Here is a 22187-nt window from a genome sequence, read left to right as displayed (position 1 = left end):
CTAAATATGAGTACTGAGGTGCATCCATCCTGCATTAACAAACCTGCACTTTGGGCAAGATGGCCACAATCGACACCACAATGCTAAAGATGAGGTTGAGACTGATGAAGGTCTTGTGTGTGGCACAGTCGTCAGTCTGGGTGTAGTACACATAGAACAGCACGACTGCAGCAAACGCCAGGCCGTAGAACAGGAACGTGAAGGTGAGCAGAGCTGTGATAAAGACGATATATTTTAGATTAGGTGGACACAGGAGAGGTGTTCCATTCCTAGAACTATAGGTTGGAGGTTACCCACATCAACAACAAAGCCTATTTACCATCTAAAACAAAATCACCAATAAAAGCAACCTTTGTGGGCAAAAAACATCAGCTTGCATTTGTCAAGCAGGCACCTTTCTTCATCAGTGTTTCACTGAATTAGGCACCTCCACAAGGCACAACGGTGGTGTCTGGCGTGGCATCCCAAACTCACCCCCCTCTACACTTATAATGGGTTCTCTACCAACAAACACCGACAGGAAATATGCAGTAAAACACCGTAACTCGTGTCACACAGATCTTCTCTTCTTCTAGCTAGGTTCTGCCCAGTGTTTCCCTCTGTTAAGGGGGGAGCTATGGTGCAAGAGGCAGCACCGCACCATGTGTGGGTCTCAGTGCCCATGGGGACCCAGGTTTGATTCCGGCCTGCGGTTATGTCCTGACCCCACCCCATCTCTCCCTCTCTTCCACTCGTTCCTGTCTCTCACCACTGTCCTATCGATATAAAAGGCAAAAAGCCCCCCAAAAAATAAAAAAGGGGAGCTGTGTCTTGTCTCCATCGCCTCAGCACTTGCTCTAAGATGTTCAGATTCTGGGATCTGTACAGAGCCTTAAAAATAAATTCAATCAAACTTAAATGAATTGAATTCTGTCTCTGCATTATTCAATAATTTCTACCCCCTTCTTTCAAAACCTTCATGTTAGTAAGAAATCACAGAACTCTTCTCATCTTTTTTCTCTGCATTATATTTAATCATTTGTTCTCTTTCTGGCTCCCCATTTCTTCATCCTTTCCTTCAACATCCAAAGTATTATTCCCTCTCTTCAGTGAACACATTAATTTATCTGGGCCATGATGAAGGAATATGTGTTGCCCTTCAAGACTATGTCCAGGTCTTGCATAATAAAATATAATAAAATAAAAGCAACATCCATTAGTCTTTCAGGGAAGACTGCAGTAAAATATCTGACTCAGACAAACTCCAGCCAAGGTCATGATTTTCTCATAAATGCAGCCATAGCTGGGCTTTCTAAAGATTACATCATAGGCACAAGGCCACCTGTCCCTGAATTACCTTCTAGGTTAAAAAAACAAAACAAAAAAACATAACAAAGCATCTAAGATAATGCAGGTCAAACAAGTGAGTGTTTTGTTATTCTATCAGACATTGGCTGAAGATCAAATCCAACAGTGTACATTTCTTGGCCTCACTGCAGTATTCAAGTTGTGTGTGTGCCAACAATATGAAGTTGTAGTTTTGATCCATATGATGCACACATGCTGTCCCAACCTTACATGTACAGATAATGTATATTTACATGCCTATGCACTGTGTCCTGTATTGTCACTGTGTCCGGCATTGTAACTTGTTTCATTGTATGCATTTTTCTATTTCATGTGTCTTCTTTAAATTACTTTATTTAAATGTATTCAACTTTCCTTTAAACATAATTTAAACATTATTTATTTGCAAAGCACATGGAATTGCCTCCTTGTATGAATTAAATGTTCTACATAAATAAACTTATCTTGTCTAAATGAATGACTGTAAATGAAGTAGGACTTTCACTGTTTCACTGTACCTGCATACCAGCACTTGCTATTGCCGTTCTCAGCGTTCTCCACCCAGTTCTGGTTCCAGGTGTGAGCAAAGTCCACCAGCAGAATGAGCTGGATGAGGATGAAGATAAATGAGCCCACTACACCAAAGTAGTACCACACTGTCAGGTGTGTGTGTGTGGGGGGGGGGGGGGGGTAGAGAGTGAGTGAGAGAGAGAGAGAGAGGGGCTAGAATTAAAACACAGAGTAATTCTTCTGACACATCAAAGACAGCAGAAGTCTCTCAAAGGGATCTTCTGAACTCTGCAGGTCTGAAATGAGAGCCAAGAAGTAGGAGAACTGTCTGTAGTACCTGTGGTGAAAGTTCCATCAGGAATGAAGAAAGCCCCTACAGTGAGCCCCACCAGCAACAGGAACTTGAAGAACCAGAATCTGAAATTCACAATTGATGCATGTTAACACACAATACACATCTACTGTATTTGTATATATACTCACACACACACACACACACACACACACACACACACACACACACACACTTGAAAAAAAACAATCCTACAAAAACAAATGCAGTGTCTGCCACACTCCCACCAGCAGATGGCCCCCTCCTGTAAGCAACACTGAGACTCCTGCATGTCCTACCCATTCTGAATGGAGGCTCGCGGGTCCTTGCTGCTGCGCACCCGGATCATGATGATGGAGAAGAGGAAGAAGAAGCAGGCCATGGCAAAACACATGCGGTACACTGATTTGTAGCCGACGATGATGTCACATTGGATTTTGTTCTCCAGGCCAGGTATTGAGGTGCCGCCGACACAGAACCCAGGAATCTGAGAGAGGGAAGGACCAAACAAACAAACAAACAAACAAATACAAACAAACAAACAAACCAATGAGATAAATAAACTGAGAGAGCTGCACTAAATAATTCTGGAGTTTCTATTACCTAATATTTGCCAGTGTTATGCAATCTGCACTATGCAAGACCTGGTATGTGTTGCTTCATAAAAAAATCATTGTGAAGTAATGAATAACTCTTGATTTAGAATCACTACTAGTGAACAACATGCAATTTCCCATGCAACTTTTATTGATTAATGATGAATGAGGCGACTGCTGAAAGAGGAAGGCACTTTCTCAAAGGGCAGTTCTATGCATGCTGAGCTACAACTTCAGCTTCCCCAAAAGCGTGGATACTCAGTACTTGGCTATGTGATCCGAGTCATAGAATCTAGCTCAGGGATTTGAAAAAGGGGGACAGTACAGCCACTCAATCCATATTTCCACTATTTTAAAGTGTTTGCCAGTTTTTTCTGTTTTTTTTTTTTTTTTAAATAACAAAAGATAGGCTACACTGATTTACAATACATTCTGTGAAATAAAGGGAGGCCTCCTCTGAAATACCATAAGCCTGTAAAGTAAAACTACACCCTGCTCAGGGGTGTTACGCAAGTTAAAATTTGACATATAAAGTTACATTAGATTTAACAGCTCCACTCTACTCAGGTGCTTAACACTTCCACAGACAGGGCACCTTTTTCAGTTGGGTCTCCATGCCAGGTAGGATCATGATGACGGACACCATGGTGCCCAGGAGCAGGAAGAAGGAGAATGCCAGACGGCTGACGGTGGAGTTGTATGCTGCTGGGCAGCAGCTGGACAGGAGGCAGGGTGCTGAACTGCACAGACATGATGCCTGTAGAATGCATACACAAACACAAACATGTGTGCGCACGCACGCGCACACACACACGCGCGCACACACACACACACACACACACACACACACGTAAACATTGGTCCAAAGACACTGAGGATAGATTCATATGTCTGGGCAATCAGAAGTGACTCAGTAAGATATTCTTTAAAAAAAAAATAAAAAAAATTAAAAAAAACAGAAAAATAAACTATGCATTCATTGTAGCTACACAAGCTGTTCTTTCATGCAAATCAGCACAGCCTCTGATTCATTTGAGTAAATCAGGTCACTTCAGTTTTGACAAACAACACGCCACAATGCCTCGCCAATGGCCCCTGACTACGAGCCCTGTCAGGGAAGCCCAAGACAGACAGACAAACAGTGGGATGGAAAGTGGGTCTACACAAGGGTTGGGTTGGCATGGCTTTTCTTCATCATTAAGTGCTCACTAGGGGAGTCTACAAGTAGGGTGTCTGCAGGGATTGTGAGGCCTTTTACAAGAATGCGGTTCTGGAGCCCGTGAAGGGTCATTCCATATCAAATCAACCAATTTCAACTAAATTTCCCACGCTCTCAGAAAATCGATGCAGTGATCTGATTTTAGTACTATAATAGTGTCGGAATATTTGTTTGTGTGCTCGAGTTTCAAAATTGCCTGTTGATCATGTGGGCACCATTATTTTTTGGTATTTTTACCATGCATTAATCTGAGGACGGTGTGATAAAAATATATATATACTTCTGCTGAGTTTCTTTTTTTTTTTTGTATTTTCAAAAACTGTTTGCCAGAATATTTACGCAACTGAAGTCTTATCCTATGAGGCATGGCTGTGTTCAAGTCAGATAAACGGGAACAAGAAAGCCCTACTGAAAGCATTTTCGATGACGCGGATGTAAACAAAACTCATTGGACGTAGGCCACAATGTTTTTCTGCGTAAACTGCGTAGCCTACTTTGCACACGCTAACCAATGTGTGGTGACAAGCAGTAGTTTTGTGGTAGGCTTTTTCGAATCCGTGTCAAAAAGTGGGTCAAAAGGAGACCAAAGCTGAGATTTAACTTAAGGCTTGGGCCTAGAACTGAAAGGTAGGCTACTCCTCCTCCATGACTGGGTAGATACCAAAAAATCACAAAGCACAGCACGGTGAATAGGCTAGGCAAGGAGAAGAGGGCGGAGACGACAGGACATACCAGCTCACGGCCAAATACGGAAGGGAAATTAAAAGTTAAACGAGTAGATTCTCTCAAAATCCCCAGCACACTTCTTTCATAGACTAAATATACCATATAAGTAAGTGTAACAATTTCAGTGATTCCATCGAATGAGTTGCGACAATGTAATAAAAAGCACATGAGGCTGTTCTCGCAGCGAGCTAGCGATCCATCATAGATTATGGAACTCAACCAACCAACCAAGGCAAACTTTTTTGTTCATAGAATGTGACTTGAAGTATAAGTTTTAGTTACTTACGCAGTTAGCGATAGAACATAAGGCCAGACAAGCCCCCATGTTTCAAACTGAATCCCGGAGAAAAACTGTTCTCATGAGAAATTTTGCGGAAGTGTTTTGGTTTTTTCACCTAACTTGTTTTACAAGAAGAGACCAAGAAACGCCTATTTTCATTCAACTAAATTCAACGCTCCAATTGTGATTGGTTAACGGGAAACATGGTCGAAAACCGGTGAAGTATTTTCGATGGATACCACATGACTTTTCCTGATTTTTTTCTCATTGCATTATAATGATGTTGAGACATAGCCTACAGTCGGAATTGAATTAACTTATTTTCTATTAATTTTCTATTGTGTTTCAAACCATCACGCCTACAGTTGAGATCTGGTAAAATGAGAAACACCCCATAGTAAACAGATGCAAGTAGACCTTTACAGCCTATTTTAGAGTTAGGAGAATATAGCAACATGTTTATTAAGTGGATACATTATGGATATCCCATGGTCTTGGCCTCTCTGTGATGCTGCATGGGAAGAAAGTGGCGGTGGTCTGGTTAAGAATCTGGATTTCAAAATCAAAGATTTTACCAGAATATTATAAGATTGATCCCAGGGGCTGCTACCATAAGAGTTGTTAATCGAGATGGAACAAAGAACCATTCTCATGCATAACATACTGTAAAATGTTTTAATATTTGTCTGACTGTTTTTGAATGTGTATAGTCAAGTCAAGTCAAGTCAAGTTTATTTATATAGCGCATTTCATACACAGAGGTCATTCAATGTGCTTTACATAAACAAAACCAAACAATAATAACAAATAAAAGCATAGAAGGGCAATATAGACAAATAATAGTTAAAAGGTAAAGATCATAATAAAAAGAAAACATAAAACACAAGGTAAAATCATTTAAAAATAAAGAATAATTAATAAGCAAAAACAAAGGCATAAGTAGTAAAAAAGTAATAAAAGACAAGGTAGAATAATTATCCAGGCAGATTCAGAATTTGTAACTCGGCGCAGTGGCCCACTGGTTAGCACTCTGGACTTGTAACCGCAGGGTTGCCGGTTCGAGCACTGACCAGTGGGCCACGGTTGAAGTGCACTTGAGCAAGGCACCTAACCCCTCACTGCTCCCCGAGTGCCGCTGTTGTAGCAGGCAGCTCACTGCGCCAGGATTAGTGTGTGCTTCACCTCGCTGTGTGTGTGTTTCACGGATTGGGTTAAATGCAGAGACCAAATTTCCCTCACGGGATCAAAAGAGTATATATACTTATACTATATACAGTTAGCAGAAAGCATCTGAGAACAGTTTGGTCTTAAGTCTAGATTTAAAACTGGCTACAGTTGGGAGCTTTTTGATGTCATCCGAAAGTTGGTTTCAGAGCTGAGCCGCATAGCAGCTAAAAGCTGCTTCACCATGTTTAGTTCTAATAGTAGGTTTTACTAACAGGTTTTTCACCTAGGACCTGAGAGGATGAGAAGGTGTGTACTGCTGAAGCATGTCTGACAGGTATTTAGGTCCTGCTCCATTTACTGATTTATAAACAAGCAATAGTGCTTTAAAGCCGATTCTGTGACTTACTGGAAGCCAGTACAAGGATTTAAGAATTGGAGTAATGTGGTCAGTTCTTTTAGTTTTTGTTAGAATCCTAGCTGCTGCATTTTGTATCACCTGAAGCTGTTTAATAGTCTTTTTTGGAAGGCCTGTGAACAGTCCATTGCAGTATACACAATTATGGGGCAACGGATAGCCTACTCCAAAGTAATCTGTCACAATTTCAATGAAGTTTACTTCAAGATGCAAAGACAAAATGACCGTTAAGAAGAAGTCAGTCACATGTCAGTCCCACTCCGCCAGTCAGAGTCTGCTATTGTTTGCTGAGAGCAGTTTACCAAACTCATTTAAAAGTTTATTGGCAAGTTTGTGATAATTCTTGCCTGCTGCTGTTGAAACAAACATCAATTTTTACTCCATTATTAAATCATGAAGTGAAGGAAGATTACACAAGCCAAGTCGTGGTATGTTTTCTTTTCAGGCCTTTCCAGCTTTGCGAACTGAGGGAATAAATTATGTACAGAAAGCTGTGTCGCTGAAAAAGAATTGGAGCTGAGTTGAACTCTACCAGGATATGGAGTTCATCTGTACTGCTGAGTGTCATAAAAGACATTGCTCACAATTTGCCCCTTGTTTACAATGCCTGAACTTGTGCTTGTGATGACAGAGGGAATGTGTGTGGGTGTGTGGGGAAGTGTGTGTGTGTGAGTGTGAGTGAGTTTGTGTTTGTGTGTTTGTGTATGTTTACGTGTGTGTGTGTGTGTGTGTGTGTGTGTGTGTGTGTATGCCTATCTTTGTATGCCTTCTCTCCCCCTCTCTCTCTCTCTCTCTCTCTCTCTCTTCCTCTACCCCTGTGTGTGTGTATGTGAGTGTGTGTGTGCATGTGTGTTTGTACCTAGAGGATGTCTGTTTAAGGGAAGAAGGATGTCCTCACGGTGTCCAGTGTCACTGCTGGAAGGGCCCAAAGCAGCTTGTGCTCAGGCAGATGTGCTGATGAAAGAGGCATGAAGGTCAGGCAGTCAACACATAAACAGTGTTCTCTTTCACCTGTTTTGAAGCCATTGGACTCCAGCACTGTGAAATAACAACAGAGATGGTGAAATAATTTTCACAGTATCAATATAGTCCATGTCACTCTTCCCCACTCATGACAGATCAATTGGTTTGTATATATACAATGTTTCTTTCTAAGGCATAACATATAATGGTCTAGCCAAGGTTATTTTAGTTCAGAGAAAATGCATTAATTGTTAATTGTTCATCTTCTCATGGGGTGGGGGCAAATACAGATAATTGTCTTTTACTGGCTATAGGTTATCTCCGAACATTTATATAGCATTAAAGCCTCATTTCCACCATATTATCGTTGCGATAAAGTCTTTTCGTTGACCTGTTGATGAAATAACTGTATAAAACACAATAACCTGTGCAAAATAGCACGATCCTTTTCCTCTCGATATCTTGGTTATACCGGGTTGGACCGTACCATTTAAATCATGGTAGATTCCGTTGACGCTTGATTTATCAAGTGCGTCTTGGCGTTGTCCGTTCGCAAAAATAAATAAATAAATAAATAAACGCCATTTATTTTGGTTTGAAGTATGTTGTCCTATCGATATAAGCTAGTGTTAAGGATGTAGATCATGTTTCTAAGCCATGCCCTGCGCACGCTAAGATGGTACGTTCCTCATTATTTGGCATCCTCACCATGGGTTAAACTACAGAAGTGAACATGCATCGATGTCGGTGCGCAGTGCACAGGTCCATTCACTATTGCCCAGGTCTTTGCTTAGTGTAACAACTTAAAACGAGTGAAGAACGGTATTTCTTGTCATCTGTATCGAGGCAGCATTGTAAGATGGTGGCCGGATAAAATTACTTTGGATTTTTCTACCCCCTTTGCTGTGTCAGCGCACCACATAACGACTGGTAAGTATAATTTATCAGATGGACATGTGGATTTGCGGACAAGGATAGGCTGTTCGTCATGTCTTTAGATCGTGCTTTTATATACATTCAAATATAAGTACAAATAAGTACAAAGGTAAGTGATACGATTTAAATAGGCTCTTTAGGCCATAAAAGCATTTGACACTTACTCACCTGTGCAGTTTAGTTTTACGATGATGTAATTCTTTTCGAAAATGTTTCTGTGCATAAAGACATGGTGTTTGTTTCAAGAAGCTTCTCGAAGACTAAGCAAATGTTCTGTAGTGATTTGCATTGCAATGTGGTTTGCATGCATGTGTCCTAATGCACTACTATACTATGTGGCAGCAGGAATTGTTAAGATGTCCAATTTTGGGGGACTCCATTGTAGGCTGTAATAACATGTGGAAAGCATACACACACACACACACACACACACACACACAGACAACATGTGGAAAGCACACACACACACACACAAACAGAGACAACATGTGGAAAGCACACACATACAGACCTACCTTCAGTTGTCACACCTGGGAAACCACATACATTTTGAACTGCAATGTTCGGCTCTGCTTTAATGGTGAGGTTCATGTAGGGAGGCACAGGCCTTATATCGGGCATTAGAAAGTCTGTGTCTATTTCAGAGTAAAAATTGAAGTAAAGTCCAGTAAAAAGTGTTGGTCTTGCTTTTCAAATACGTATTCAGGGGACAGTATTGCAGACACAGGCCACTGCATTGGAGCTTGAAAGAACGTAAAACACTTTGTGGACTTGTTTCCCCGTTGAACTGTCAGCCATGATTTGTGTGACCCGGCAGTATTACAGAACAGCACAGGTCCAGCCTAACTGTTAGTTTTTCGCTCTCAAGGCCACAACTGTCAGGGCGGGAATTGTTTGGATAGTTATAGCTCTGGGCTCTAGACATGATCTCCAGCTTCCAGATTTCCAGCAGGTGCATCACTTGCTCAAATCCGAGTTAATTTCTAGACCTGTTGCTCACCCATAGGGTTGCAAGCCAGGTCTAGGTCTGCTCAATTTCTGCAGCAGTTTGGGGTCCACAAATGTTTTACTGTTACAGTGAACCTTTGAACCACATTCAACCATTAAACTGGCATATAAGCAGGTGCAAAGTCTAAATCCTGCATCTAGATATTGATGACTAAAGTTGTTTAGGTTTTAGTATCAGCAAAGCAAGATCACATGAAATCAATATGACACACACACACACACAAACAAACAAACACAAACAAACACAAACCCAAACACACACACACACACACACACACACACACACACACACACACAGAAACACACACACACACACACACACACACACACACACACACACACACGCACACACACTAACATTTGCCTACCACGTTCTTTGTTCTTTTTTGTCCCTGTATGTCCCTGTGTGTCGGCATGGTAGTGGTGGTGACATCATCCTATGATGATGACATGCATCGTAATGTCCCAAAGGGGACTGGAGAGGTAGGGGTGTGTGTGTGTGTGTGTGTGTGTGTGTGTGTGTGTGTGTGTGTGTGTGTGTGTGTGTGTGTGTGTGTGTGAATGTGGGGCGGGGGTGACTACTGACTAACAAATACCTCTCTCAACTCCTGGAGGGCAGTGTGGCTGTATTTATGTGATGTCCGTTGTTTGCCTGCTCACCTCAGCCAAATATACTTGTTTACCAACCATCTCTGCCGCAGCATCCACTCTGTTCAGTTGGGGTCTCAAAGTAGCCCATCCGTCTGTTCGTGAGGTCGACATCCTGAGCACCATCCCCTTGGAGTATGTGGTGTTGCTTCAGCTATGTAATCCAGGCCTTGCTCTGCAGGGTGATCCATGTAAAAGTGGTCTTTTTTGCAATGTGCTGCTTTATTTCACATTGTTTGTTTGTGTCACATGTTGAAAGAGGCAACGTCCTCTCTGTCTCCCTCTCACTCTCCCTCTTTGTCTACCTCTATCTCTTTCTCTTTCTCTCACTCTTTTTATCTCTCTTTGTCTCCTTCTTTCTCTTTCTCTCCCTCTCCTGCTTTCTCTCTTTCCTGTGCTCTCTCAAACTTGTATGGGCTTCTGTTAGAGTGTCCTTCAGCATGAGGTCTGCTCCTGGTTGTGAATGTCTCATCATAAATACTAGAAATGTACCTCGATTGATGCAAGAACAGTTTTTCTTTTACAAATTGTTATCATAGTTTTGCAGCCCGTGTAGCAAATCATTTAGATAATTAATTGATAAATTGATATACAGTATCTCCCAGTCAGGTGCCAAACGGTTTTCCTTTGTAGTCATTAGGTTATTTTGTGGCTATACAATTTTGCCAGAATTCACTGAGAAACGTTTTGAACAAGTCTTCTTTACTGGGAATTTACACCATAGCCGTTTTTTAAGTGTTTTTCAGTCACCCGTCTGACGTCCGTCCTAGCAATTGAATTCTAGAATCAGTGTATCATTGTATGTATGAGATGTCTCACTCTTGCCAATGTCTTGCTTGCGATGTAAACTTCCAGTTAATGTCTCTCTAATGAAGTGATGTTGATCATCGTAACAGCTGATCTATGCTGGAAACCAGATTGACCTATCAGATGCTTGATATTCTGCTTGACTGGGGCTCATTGGCCATGCTGTTGATCTGTGAGTGATAGAGACCTTTGTGACACATGTGGCTGTCTCTGCTACGCTAGCTGTGAGTGACGGTCAGGGATTGCCCAGCAGTCTCTCTGCTCTACTGCCTGGCTAAAAATAAACAAAGTCAGCAAACAGCCATACACTCATGCATCAGAGCACAATTAGACACACACACACACGCACACACACGCACACACACACACACACACACACACACACACACACACACACACACACAGGCATGCATATGCACATCCACGCATGCACGGCGGCACTCAGGCATATGCATAAACACACACAGAGATGCATATATGAACACACACACACACACACTCTGCATCCATTCTGACAAGTGCACATAGACATGCTGTGTGTGGAACATTTTCATGATCTCTACAATGCGAATTACAACACTGGGTATGTAAAATGCCTCTCCTGAATTTTCAGATTGTGTTTCAACTTTGTGTTTCCTGGAAATAGTGGGACACACACACACACACACATAGAGAGAGAGAGAGAGAGAGAGAGAGAGTATACAGCTCATACCACTCCTGTTTGAAATATTATATTGAAGGTAGAGGATGATAAAGATGACAGACAGGGTCCTTGATCTGCAGTTTGCCTGACCTCAAACCCTCTCCTTCACACACACATACACACACACTCACACACACACACACACACACATATTGTGTCAGCGCAGGTCCCCTTCACAGGATGATGGCGCGCATGGGTGGGGGACGTGCACAGGGGCAGAGAAGAGAGGGCTCAGCGGTAACTCTATAGCCTGTCACTTAAGGTGCATTCCCACCATGACTCGCCATGTGCAATTTCAAAAGAGGCCCTCGCTGTATCTCTTCCTGCCCACCACTCTCACTCTCTTGACACATTCGTGTACACACATGCACACAGTACAGCATAGCACACACACACACACACACACACACACACACACTCCTCTCATCAGGCCCTGAGCCATGCATCTGTCTGTGTTTGTGTTTTATTTCAATGTCACCCTCACCCACCCACTACACTGAGCACCACCTGCATCCTCTCAGCCTCCATCCTCCAGCTGCCCCCCACACGCCCACCCTAACCCCCACCCCGAGAAGACATGCTGCCAGGCTATTTGATTTAGTAAACATCCCTCCACCGATCGATGGATCTCCACATCCTTTTAGTCGGACAGGAGGTAGATGTCCTCTGATGAATTGCTCAGAGTAGTGACTCGTTGTGACACCAAATCACTGGGGATCTTTTTCCCCCCAGTAATATGTTAGGGCACTGATTACTCTTGGCAGTGACATTCATTCTTTTGTAACATCTGTGTGTGTGTGTGTGCGTGTGTGAGGTAATTCATATTCTCTCAAAAAAAAATTGAGTTTAAACATAGTATCTGTGGCCTTGTTTGCATATATTTGTGTCTATCTAAATGTATGATAGTGTGTGTGTGTTTGTGTGTGTGTGTGTGTGTGTGTGTGTGTCTGTTTCTGTCTGTATGAGTGTGTGTGTGTGTGTGTGTGTCAGTTTCTGTCTGTATGAGTGTGTGTGTCTGTTTCTGTCTGTATGTCTGTATGTGTGTGTGTGTGTCTGTTTCTGTCTGTATGTCTGTATGTGTGTGTGTGTGTGTGTACTGGACCCAGGCCTGTGCCTGTGGCTGTGGTGGCTGTATCCAGCGTGTGGGGGCAGCACGTGCAGCAGATGAGCCTGGCATCCTCAGCATGAGTCTCTGAAAATACTTCCCTTGTGTGTGTGTGTCTGTGTGTACATGCATACATGATGTGTTTTTGACTATGAGTGTGGGTATATTTGTATGTGTGTGCTTGCATGCAAATGTGCATTTATGTTGTCTGACTTTTTTTGTTTAGCTCTGTGTGTGTGTGTGTGTCTGTGTCTGTGTGTGTGTGTGTGTGTGTGTGAGAGAGAGAGAGAGAGAGTGTGAGTGAGTGAGTGAGTGAGTGAGTGAGTGAGTGAGTGAGTGAGTTGACCTAGACTGTGTTTCTGTAGCAAGTGTGTGTGTGTAGTAGAGTGTGGAGAGAGGAGGAAGGGGCAGCCTGGCTACTTGTACCCGCTGCTGGTGGAGAGTCCTGGGGCTGAAATATTGATGTGGATCGAGCAGAGATACTGCTCCTGGTGTGTCATCAAGGGGCCTCTGGCAGGTGGTGTGTGTGTGTGTGAGCATGCATGTCTCTATGCTGTGGCATTTGGCATTTGTTTCCTGGTCTAGTCACAAGGGCCACTGACAGAATCCAGTGGAAATCATTGTTCCTGTATCTGTTCCACTGTGGAGTGAGTCCCAGTTCACATGTCCTACTGTCTTACTTTGTATTTACTTCTGTCAAGTCTCCCCTCCCTCTCTCTCTCATTCTCTCTCTCTCTCCTTCTCTCTCTCTTTCACAGACAGAGAGATATTTGCACATGCATGCAATATAATCATGCTGATTCTTCGCAGTCTGTTGTTTTGGTTCTGCTTGCCTTACTCTGCTTGTGGTCATTTTTAAACACTCAAATGCAAATCATATCTAAATCAAGTCAAGTTTATTTACACAGCACATTTCATACACATGGATTATTCAATGTGGTTTACATAAACAAAAGCAAAGAGTAAAGGGAAATGAAAGCATAAAAGGGCAATAGTTAAAACATAGTTAAAAATGTAAAGAACATAATATAATAATAGAAAGAATAATAATAAAAAGAAACATAAAAGACATTAAAATAAGAGTAAACATAAGTTAGAATAATTAAAAAGACATTCAAAATGTGTAACTCAGTAATAACAGGAAGTAGGCTACATTCGATCAGTTAGCAGGAGGCATCAGAACAGTTGGGTCTTAAGTCTAGATTTAAAACTGGCTACAGTTGGAGCCTTTTTGATGTAATGTGAAAGTTTACTAACAAGTTTTTCCCCTGAGACCTGAGAGGTCTGGAAGGTGTGTACTGCTGAAGCATGTCTGATAGGTAATTAGGTCCAGTTCCATTTAGTGTTTCGTAAAGAAAAAAATCTCCTCAGGAATTTCCAAGGTCTTGCATACAAGTCAACAACTCCATGGCCACCAAATGAAACGTTGCATGAAGTCCTCTATTTTGAAGTGGGCTTGTGTGTGTGTGTGTGTGTGAGCGGGGGGTGGGGGGGGGGGGGGTGATAGTTGGCATGTCTGTGTATTTGTGTATCTATTTGTGAATATGTGTCTCTCTCAGTTTGCATTTGTGTTACCTTTTATGAGTCTCATTACCCAATGGGTAAATCTGTACCCACAATCCCCTACTGTGAAGGGTACGTTGCTGCTCCTAGCTCAGGCAGGCCTGGAAGCAGGCAGTGCAGCTTATCGCTGTGCTTATCGCAGTAGTCATACTGAATATCGCTGTGGACTCTGATCATACTGAATGCCTTTGCCTTTATAAAAGGGAATACTGCTATTAGCCAACCTGCTCACTGAACGGGCTGACCTCATGGAATACCCCGCAATTAATCTCGATTTTATGTCATGGGAGGCCATTGAACAATGCACCCACACACACTCATGTCGTCTGTGAGTGTGCGTTGTGCAAGCATGAACCTTGTTATTATTTTTATTGCTTTCATTCATTTGTTCATTAATGTCCCTCTTCACTTCAAAAGCTGTAAATGGAAGTTATGAGGGAAAGGGGAAAAGTGTGTTGTGTGTGTGTGTCTATGTATGTGTTTGTCTCTCTCTCTCTCTCTCTCTCTCTCTCTCTCTCTCTCTCTCTCTCTCTCTCTCTCTCTCTCTCTCTGTGTGTGTGTGTGTGTGTGTTTTGTTTGTAGTTATGACCCTGACCTACTTTAAAAAAATATCAATTGTGTCTGTGAAACAGTGAGCATGTTTAACATTTACCAAATTAAGGTAGAACACCAGTAGATAGATAGATAGATAGATAGATAGATAGATACTTTATTGATCCCCAAGGGGAATTTCAAAAAAAGTAAAGACACAACATATCAAAAACATGGTGCACAGACATGGAGATTCACTGATCAAAATGTATTTATTTAAGACTAATGTATGATGGCAGCTTCTCCCAGGAGAGGAAGATAAAAGTGGAGAAGAGAGCGATTAAAAACAGATAGATGAATGAATTACAAAGATACACTGCCCTGCAGTGTTGTAGTCAAGTCACTATGCCTCGAGTCCCGAGTCCAGGTTCGAGTCTCCAGTGTTCAAGTCCAAGTCAAGTCCAAGTCATTAAAAAAAATTCCAAGTCAAGTCCACTACTCATTCGAGTCAAGCAAAACTGACAACCTTCATGTCTTCAGGCATTTGGCGCCATTAAAGTTAACATCCGTTTTGTAGGAACATGACGTGATGTATGACATTAGGCAGTAACACTCCACTGCACTAATATTATTACTAAAAAAAATTTAGATATTAAATTCTTATACCAAATAATATTCTAATGGCATATTACAGTTATAGCCTAATGACATACAAAAAAAGAGTCTGAGTCCAAGTTCGAGTCATTTAGTGCTCAAGTCCAAGTCAAGTCACGAGTCTCTAAATTTAGCTCATGACTCAAACTCGAGTCCGAGTCCTGGACTCGAGTACTACAACACTGCTACCCCGTAAACATCAGACAAACTGCCATCCACAATTATACCGCTCATACCTGTCTCATTGACCTGAGAGACATGCTAATTAAGATTCAGTGCAATTCAATACTTGGTCTTTCCTACCATGTGCCTAACTTTAGGCAGTGCTATGTTCTAACCATCCTATGCTTTAGAGATATAACATGCAGATCTATATGTGTCTCTAAGATTATTGTCTGTAGTTAACAGAGATTCAGTGTTCTTATATGGAACTATTCTGTGCTGTGCTGCGTTTCAACACATACACATACACAGATACAGAAACGATGATGATGATGATGCCAGTGACAATGCCAAAAATGCAGCCGCTAGTACAGTATGCCTGAGGCCTGGGGCTGGGGCTAGGACTGGGCGCCACATATGCTGAAAAGAAAGAGCAGAAGAGGAAATTAGTACAAATGTACCTATGGGTATTCTGCAGTTTGACTTTGTTGTGGTAAGAACAAACTAGTTCATTTGCATGCATGAGTAGCCTATTGAACTTAATTTGCACTGAGGTGTTGATAATGCTAACCTTTAGTGAACACTGAGCTGAACTGCGCTTCTGTACTGCAACAATCTTCGATTGTTCTGATTCAAGGCCTTGGCTATGGAGGGGTATCTCCGTTGTGTGCAAAGATTTTATAGTGGAGCATAGCGCTCTATAATCTTTGGCTGTGTGTGTGTGTGAGAGAGAGTGAGAGCGGGACAAGGAGGTTATGCGAGTTTTCTGCCGCTGCTTGTACAGTAGTGCGAAAGAGGACCATATCTACGTGAGATAGCAACAAAATAGAAACCTAATACCCTACACTACAAAACAAAACACCTTTCACCCCTTATATTATAAATGCATTTCTTTTGACCTTAAAACCCTTCTATAATTAAATCATGTTTAAGTAGAAATGTGTGTATGTTATGGGTGATTAAGGAGAAAAACCTACTGAATTTACCCCTTACTTTTTTGATTTCCCCTTAATTCCCCCCCTTAATCAAGGAATCCCTGAATTAACACCTTCAAATAAAATGAAGATATACTTAAAGTGTCCTTAATTACCCCAACAAATAAAGGGAACTCCTGACTTGACACCTTATATGTAGATTAAGGGGTCACACCTGAAAAAGGCATTTTAAGGGAAAAAATTAAGGGCCTGCTTTACAAATTAAGGACCACTTTAAATTAAGTGGCTTTGGTATGTTTTCAGGGGTAATTTAAGGTAAATTTGAGGACATCACGTTTCGTAGTACTATGTGGTGGTCATACTAGGGGGGCACAGATTTTATTTGAGGGCTCCCGTTTTGCAAAAGTTTTAAAGTCAACATTTTGTACAGCATTATGCTAAGCCTGATTAATTATTTCACGTTTCAACCAGAAACCCTTTAGGAACAGATTGAAAGAGTCTTTGCAGAACTTACGTTTCTCAGTGGAGTCTGATAGATCAGATGCCGAAATGTTGACACCTGAAAACACATGGCTTTACCTGTTATATGGGATTAATTAATCAAGCAATCAATCAATTTAGCAATCAGTTCCAATTTATACATTGAAGGGTAGGTATCCCGAACAGATTGCACCCATTCCTAGATTAGAAAATCTTTTTCAGTGTAGATTTTCATCCACTGGTTTAGTCTAGGACTTGGTTTAATCCATGTCTGGGAGACCAGCCCTCAGAATAGAGTGAGTTACCTATTGATCCATAATATTAATGAAAATAAAAACAGACTCACAGGTACAAGTCACATTTATGTATGGCAAGACCTGCATGACAAGATGTAATGAAAGAAGAGTTAGCTGTGCATACAAATTTGTCATTTCCTATGGAAATCTGTTTAAGAGCTCTGTTAAGAAAATGTGAAACGGCGATCTCTAACCTTTCTGTGCGGACAGTCTGCATCCAATGCAACGGCTTCTCTTGGGCAGTGTGTTAGCGTGAAATTTTTCAAGGTGACTTCATATACTGGAAGCTTTGTGGAGTTTTCTGTTTGATCTTTTTTATAAATAGCTACCACATGGCCCTATGAAACATGTTGAGAGAATTATATGATACAATGGAATAAGAATTATATTTACAAGTATTTTTTTATTTAAATGACACACAAAGGGACGATAATTAACATAACAACAATAACATACACATAAACATGACAACGTTCACCTGAATCATTGCTAAAATGTATCTCATACATAGCTGTTACACATAAAGAATGCTGAGAATGTTATTGCAGAAAAGTGAAAACTGTAGAAAATACATTTGGTGTATTTAAAAGCCCTGTACACTATCTATTTTGTTTGGGGGAATGGCCTTTGGGATTCTACAAGCCATATATCTTATTTTGTTAAGCAAGTTAGTTTAGTTTAGTTAAGGTTTTACCTCAATGAGTATCTGTGTGTCACATGAGTCGTCTTTGATTCGGTTGACTATGTCTGCTGGCAGTTCATACGAATATTGGCCATTTGGATGGATAGTTCCTTGACAATGTGAGTTTTCTGAATAAACATCATTGAGGGCTGTAGCAGCACACAGAAATACTGAAAACAAAGCGTAGTGTAGCATTAGCCCAAGAACACACAGAGGGAGCATTTTCATGAGCTGTCAATATCTCATACCAGTTTCACAAAGGATATGAGGTGTTTTCTCATGTATATTGTGATGGACTATATAGCCATACTGTGTCGTTGGTGCAGCTGCGTATCTCATTCATTCTCACTCTCACAAATTGTATCTCTTGTTGTGTCTCTTATGGGTGTGTCCCGACTAACACGCATATACTCTTAGAATCTTTATACTGTGAAACATTTTGCCCTTTTGGCTTCAGCCTCTAATTAATTACAAAATACACATCAGTATGAAAAACATCCTTACCTAAGAGTTGTTCAGGCATCGGGGAAAATTATGGATGGTTGTAGTGGAAAGATTTAAGGTAAGTTAGACAACGATTGGATCAATTGTAACGAAATGGAAGCATGGCACGAAATGAATGAATGTAAGGAAGTGATGTAGACCGCCAGAGTGAGGCTAGTGTACGACACTTCCGGGTAGCCTGGGTTTCCCCATGCCTTGCGCGCGATTTTCACCTCAACGAAGGAACAGAACGGAGGGGGGACAGCAAGACGATGACAACACACATTTGATAGACATTCGTAGCGCCCAGTAAACGTCTCTGGGCATTTGTAAACCACGTCTCAAATACGAGAAAATAAATGTGTAGTTCCCAGACCCCAACTCAATGAGATGAGGTCTGGCGCTAGTTAAGCTAACATCCGAGTACGCCTTTCCCCTATTGGTCTCCCCTTACTGCTAAAGTGGAGCAGATTTATTCTGACAGAAAGGATTGTACTGTATTATCAGCACATAAAATGTTGATGATGGTATCATGATGTTGTGGGTGTCTGTCCAGTTTTTCTAGTTCTCATTGTCACTCATCACTTTTTTTTTTTATTCCCACGGCAGACGTGTATTCAAATTCCTTGAACAGAGGCAAACGTTACTGCTGAACAAGTTTGCCTGAACAGATGCAGAGTTCCAAGAGAACTTCTTCTTACACTCACAGTTGTATTGATTCACACATATTTCCAACTTTACTTCCAAATTCAGCTTTCCAAAAGAGAGATCTGCCACTAACATTTCATTGAATCCAGAAACACTTTGACTTTTGAGTGCACTTTTCAGTTGACTGACAGACCTTTTTTGTTTATTATCATAGAAGAAGTTTAGAAGTATTTACAGTACCTGGTAATTACTTTTGTTACATTCCACATTGGCCAGTCCAATTCCATCTTGTCTGCCATGTCTCATAAACTCCTCTATCCTCTAAAACATCCAGAACTCTGTAGCAAGGATCATTACATGATTCAAGTCTCCCGACCACGTCACAGTTCTGCTCATCCAGCTCCACACGTGTCCAGTGCCCAGTACCATCTCCTATGACGAAAGCTCCACAGAATCTTGACCCCAGTCTTGCCCATAGCCTCTGGAACTCACTTTGTGAGATTGTTGAGTGACAGCTCTCTACCAAGCCACGCCTTTTAAAATGTGTCTTGCAGGGCCGGTTCTCCTTATACGCACACTATGCAAGTTGCATATGGCCCCGCAAGTTAATGAAGGCCTCCTCCCCTCGTACATTAGGAAGATGAACATGAAACCAAATTAGCATTCAGGGCATGAAAAACGGAAGAAACTTCATGAGAATGAACAGCGGGAACAGCAGTTGGGTAAACTTGTGTTCGTTCCATGGTTTGATGTCTACATCTCTCCTATGCGTGTTGATGGCCTAGCCTAGGCCTACCTAACAGGGAAGTGAATCCCCTGATCTGTCTGCGGCTTGCTTGTAGGATGGCCATTTCCATAACACCAAAAAGGAGGACACTTTGAGGCATTTAGTGAGGCAAGAATATTACATAGGTCTCTGGTGTAGGCCTTGCCTACTCTAAACTACAATACTTTGTCCATGATAACAACGGTATCATGATACAGTGATTCTGAAATACTCTGTTCATTGCAAGACCATTTGATCTATGATATATCATCATTTATATTCCTGGAAAGGCTAAACATGTTCAAAGTATTTGTATTTATTTAATATATTGGGTTGTCTATTTCCAATTGCGGATCTAGAGATTTATTCCTGGGGTGGCAAAGGGGTGGCATAAGGTTCCAGGAGGGGGGCCATGGACATTATTCAAAACTTAAAATTCTATGGATTTCATTGAATGTGTTTTGTTCTCATTATTACATGGGTAAGAGGCAAAGCAGACATCTAGCTGGATTTTTGGATGGTGTGGGTCTTCATTTTTGAATTGTGGACCCTTTCTCTGTGTTATCACTATCTACAGTCTGTGTAGTCTGTACTTAAATTGTACAGTGTCAAAAAGCAATTCTAGGGGGGTTTGGGGGTATGCGGGGGTATGCTCCCTCGGGGAACATTTTGAAAAAATGACCAAATGATCAAATGAGGTCTTCTAGTGCGTTTTGAGGGAATATGGACAAATTTAGTCATACAAAATAAGCCATCAATAGATTTAGTTATCTGGATTGAAACAAGATTCTGGGGGTATGCTCCCCTGGAGAACATTTTGAAAAAATGACTCCTCAATGAGTTTTGAGCAAGGGCGCATCAGGAGATATTTTCAAAGTGAGGGGGACCAAATTGTGAGAAAAACCCATGTAGTGCAATCCGGCTTCCAGATATTGGACCACCACTTCTGGCCCACTGTCAACCACCATAATATTTGAATGGTAAAGACCAAAGAAATAAACAGACAATTATAATGATTTGCAACTTACTTTGCCCTTACAATCAACTATTTCTATTAACAACATTTTAACAATATCTAAATACATTGAATTAAGTAATATAAACATATTAAAATATTGAAACAAACATTAGACTATACCTATAGGCTACATCACTTCAGGCAAATGCAAAACGCTAAATCATTTCCCCATTGAAAATATGCTATCTGACATATGGGTAATGTGGTGACTATTGCATTGCACCTTGGCTGGGGATATATAAAATACTATAAAATAATGTTTGCCCTCTGTTTTTTTATGGATTAATTTTGATTTTCCTTGTTGTGTCTCTAAGCTTCGAATATCCTAACTCCTCACGTCTTAGCCCATAGCTTAGCTAAATTCTCAGCTTGTTTAGGACCCCCTGGCTATTAGATAGGATACTCTAGTCTAGGCTATCTATCCGATACTGTGATACCTTTAGCCTACTATGAGGGTTTTATGCACCAAAGTAAATTAATTGTGTCTTGTAAATGATGTCTGAAATAAATGTTTTAGAACTTAAATGTGGTGTTATGAGCTATAGGCTACTCATTAGTGAAAACAAGTTAACAAGTGGTAGCTAGGGCTAGTTGGTTATTAAACATAAATAATAGCTAACGTCGGGAGGAGCAGGATATAGCAAGTAGGCCTATAGCCATTTAGTTTATGATGGTTGTTAAAATAAACTGATCAAACATTTCAGATAGAAGTAGGCCTTCAAAGTACGAGCAGCTGCGACCCTTTGCCACCCCGTAGATCTGCGCATGTCTATTTCAAAAACTGACCAGATGAATCTCCCCTTGCAAAGTGAACCAGCCTTGCCTAACATTTCTGGACTAAAATGTGCAAACTAAGTTCATAAAAATAAATAAATGAATGAATGCCACAAATACACATTTCAGTTCCTAACAAACATAAAGCACTTGTTTATGTAAACAACAAAAGAGAGTGAAAAAATACCATGCATTAACACTCAACTGCTCAAACAGATACAGTGATTTATTCAGTGATTTATAGTGATTCAGACACTGCAGACATCAGTCCACCTGTATTTTTAACCGATTTAAGTTCCTGTCTTCAGTATCCTGTTCTTTATTTTAGCCTCAACAAACTCCACCTTCACCCTCTGCAGCAGCTCATAAGACAACACCTCTAGGGTCAACTCTTCCAGGTTAAAGTGGAGCTTTGCTACAACCAGTGCCGGTTCAGACCTCCATGGGGCCCTAAG

At 41.2% G+C, this 22187-nt stretch overlaps 1 protein-coding gene and 1 long non-coding RNA gene across 2 annotated transcripts in view; one reads left to right on the top strand and one right to left on the bottom strand.

Moving 5' to 3' along the window:
• LOC121695592 (serine incorporator 1-like) overlaps positions 1–5119 on the bottom strand; it is a 13333-nt gene extending 8214 nt beyond the window's left edge. The window contains exons 1-6 of the mRNA XM_042076578.1: positions 4995–5119; positions 3359–3520; positions 2467–2654; positions 2174–2253; positions 1845–1982; positions 44–213 (exon numbers count right to left, since the gene is read on the bottom strand). Coding sequence (XP_041932512.1) covers positions 44–213; positions 1845–1982; positions 2174–2253; positions 2467–2654; positions 3359–3520; positions 4995–5033 — 777 coding nt within the window. The 5' untranslated portion in view covers positions 5034–5119. The remainder of the gene's footprint in view (positions 1–43; positions 214–1844; positions 1983–2173; positions 2254–2466; positions 2655–3358; positions 3521–4994) is intronic.
• LOC121695593 lies at positions 795–22187 on the top strand. The gene is made up of 3 exons (XR_006026117.1): positions 795–807; positions 4880–4882; positions 22103–22187. It is a non-coding gene; the product is annotated as an uncharacterized LOC121695593 (long non-coding RNA).

The sequence above is a fragment of the Alosa sapidissima genome, chromosome 21 (assembly GCF_018492685.1).
Source record: "Alosa sapidissima isolate fAloSap1 chromosome 21, fAloSap1.pri, whole genome shotgun sequence".
Classification (NCBI taxonomy): Eukaryota; Metazoa; Chordata; class Actinopteri; order Clupeiformes; family Clupeidae; genus Alosa; species Alosa sapidissima.
This window is presented reverse-complemented; position numbering and strand designations above follow the sequence as displayed.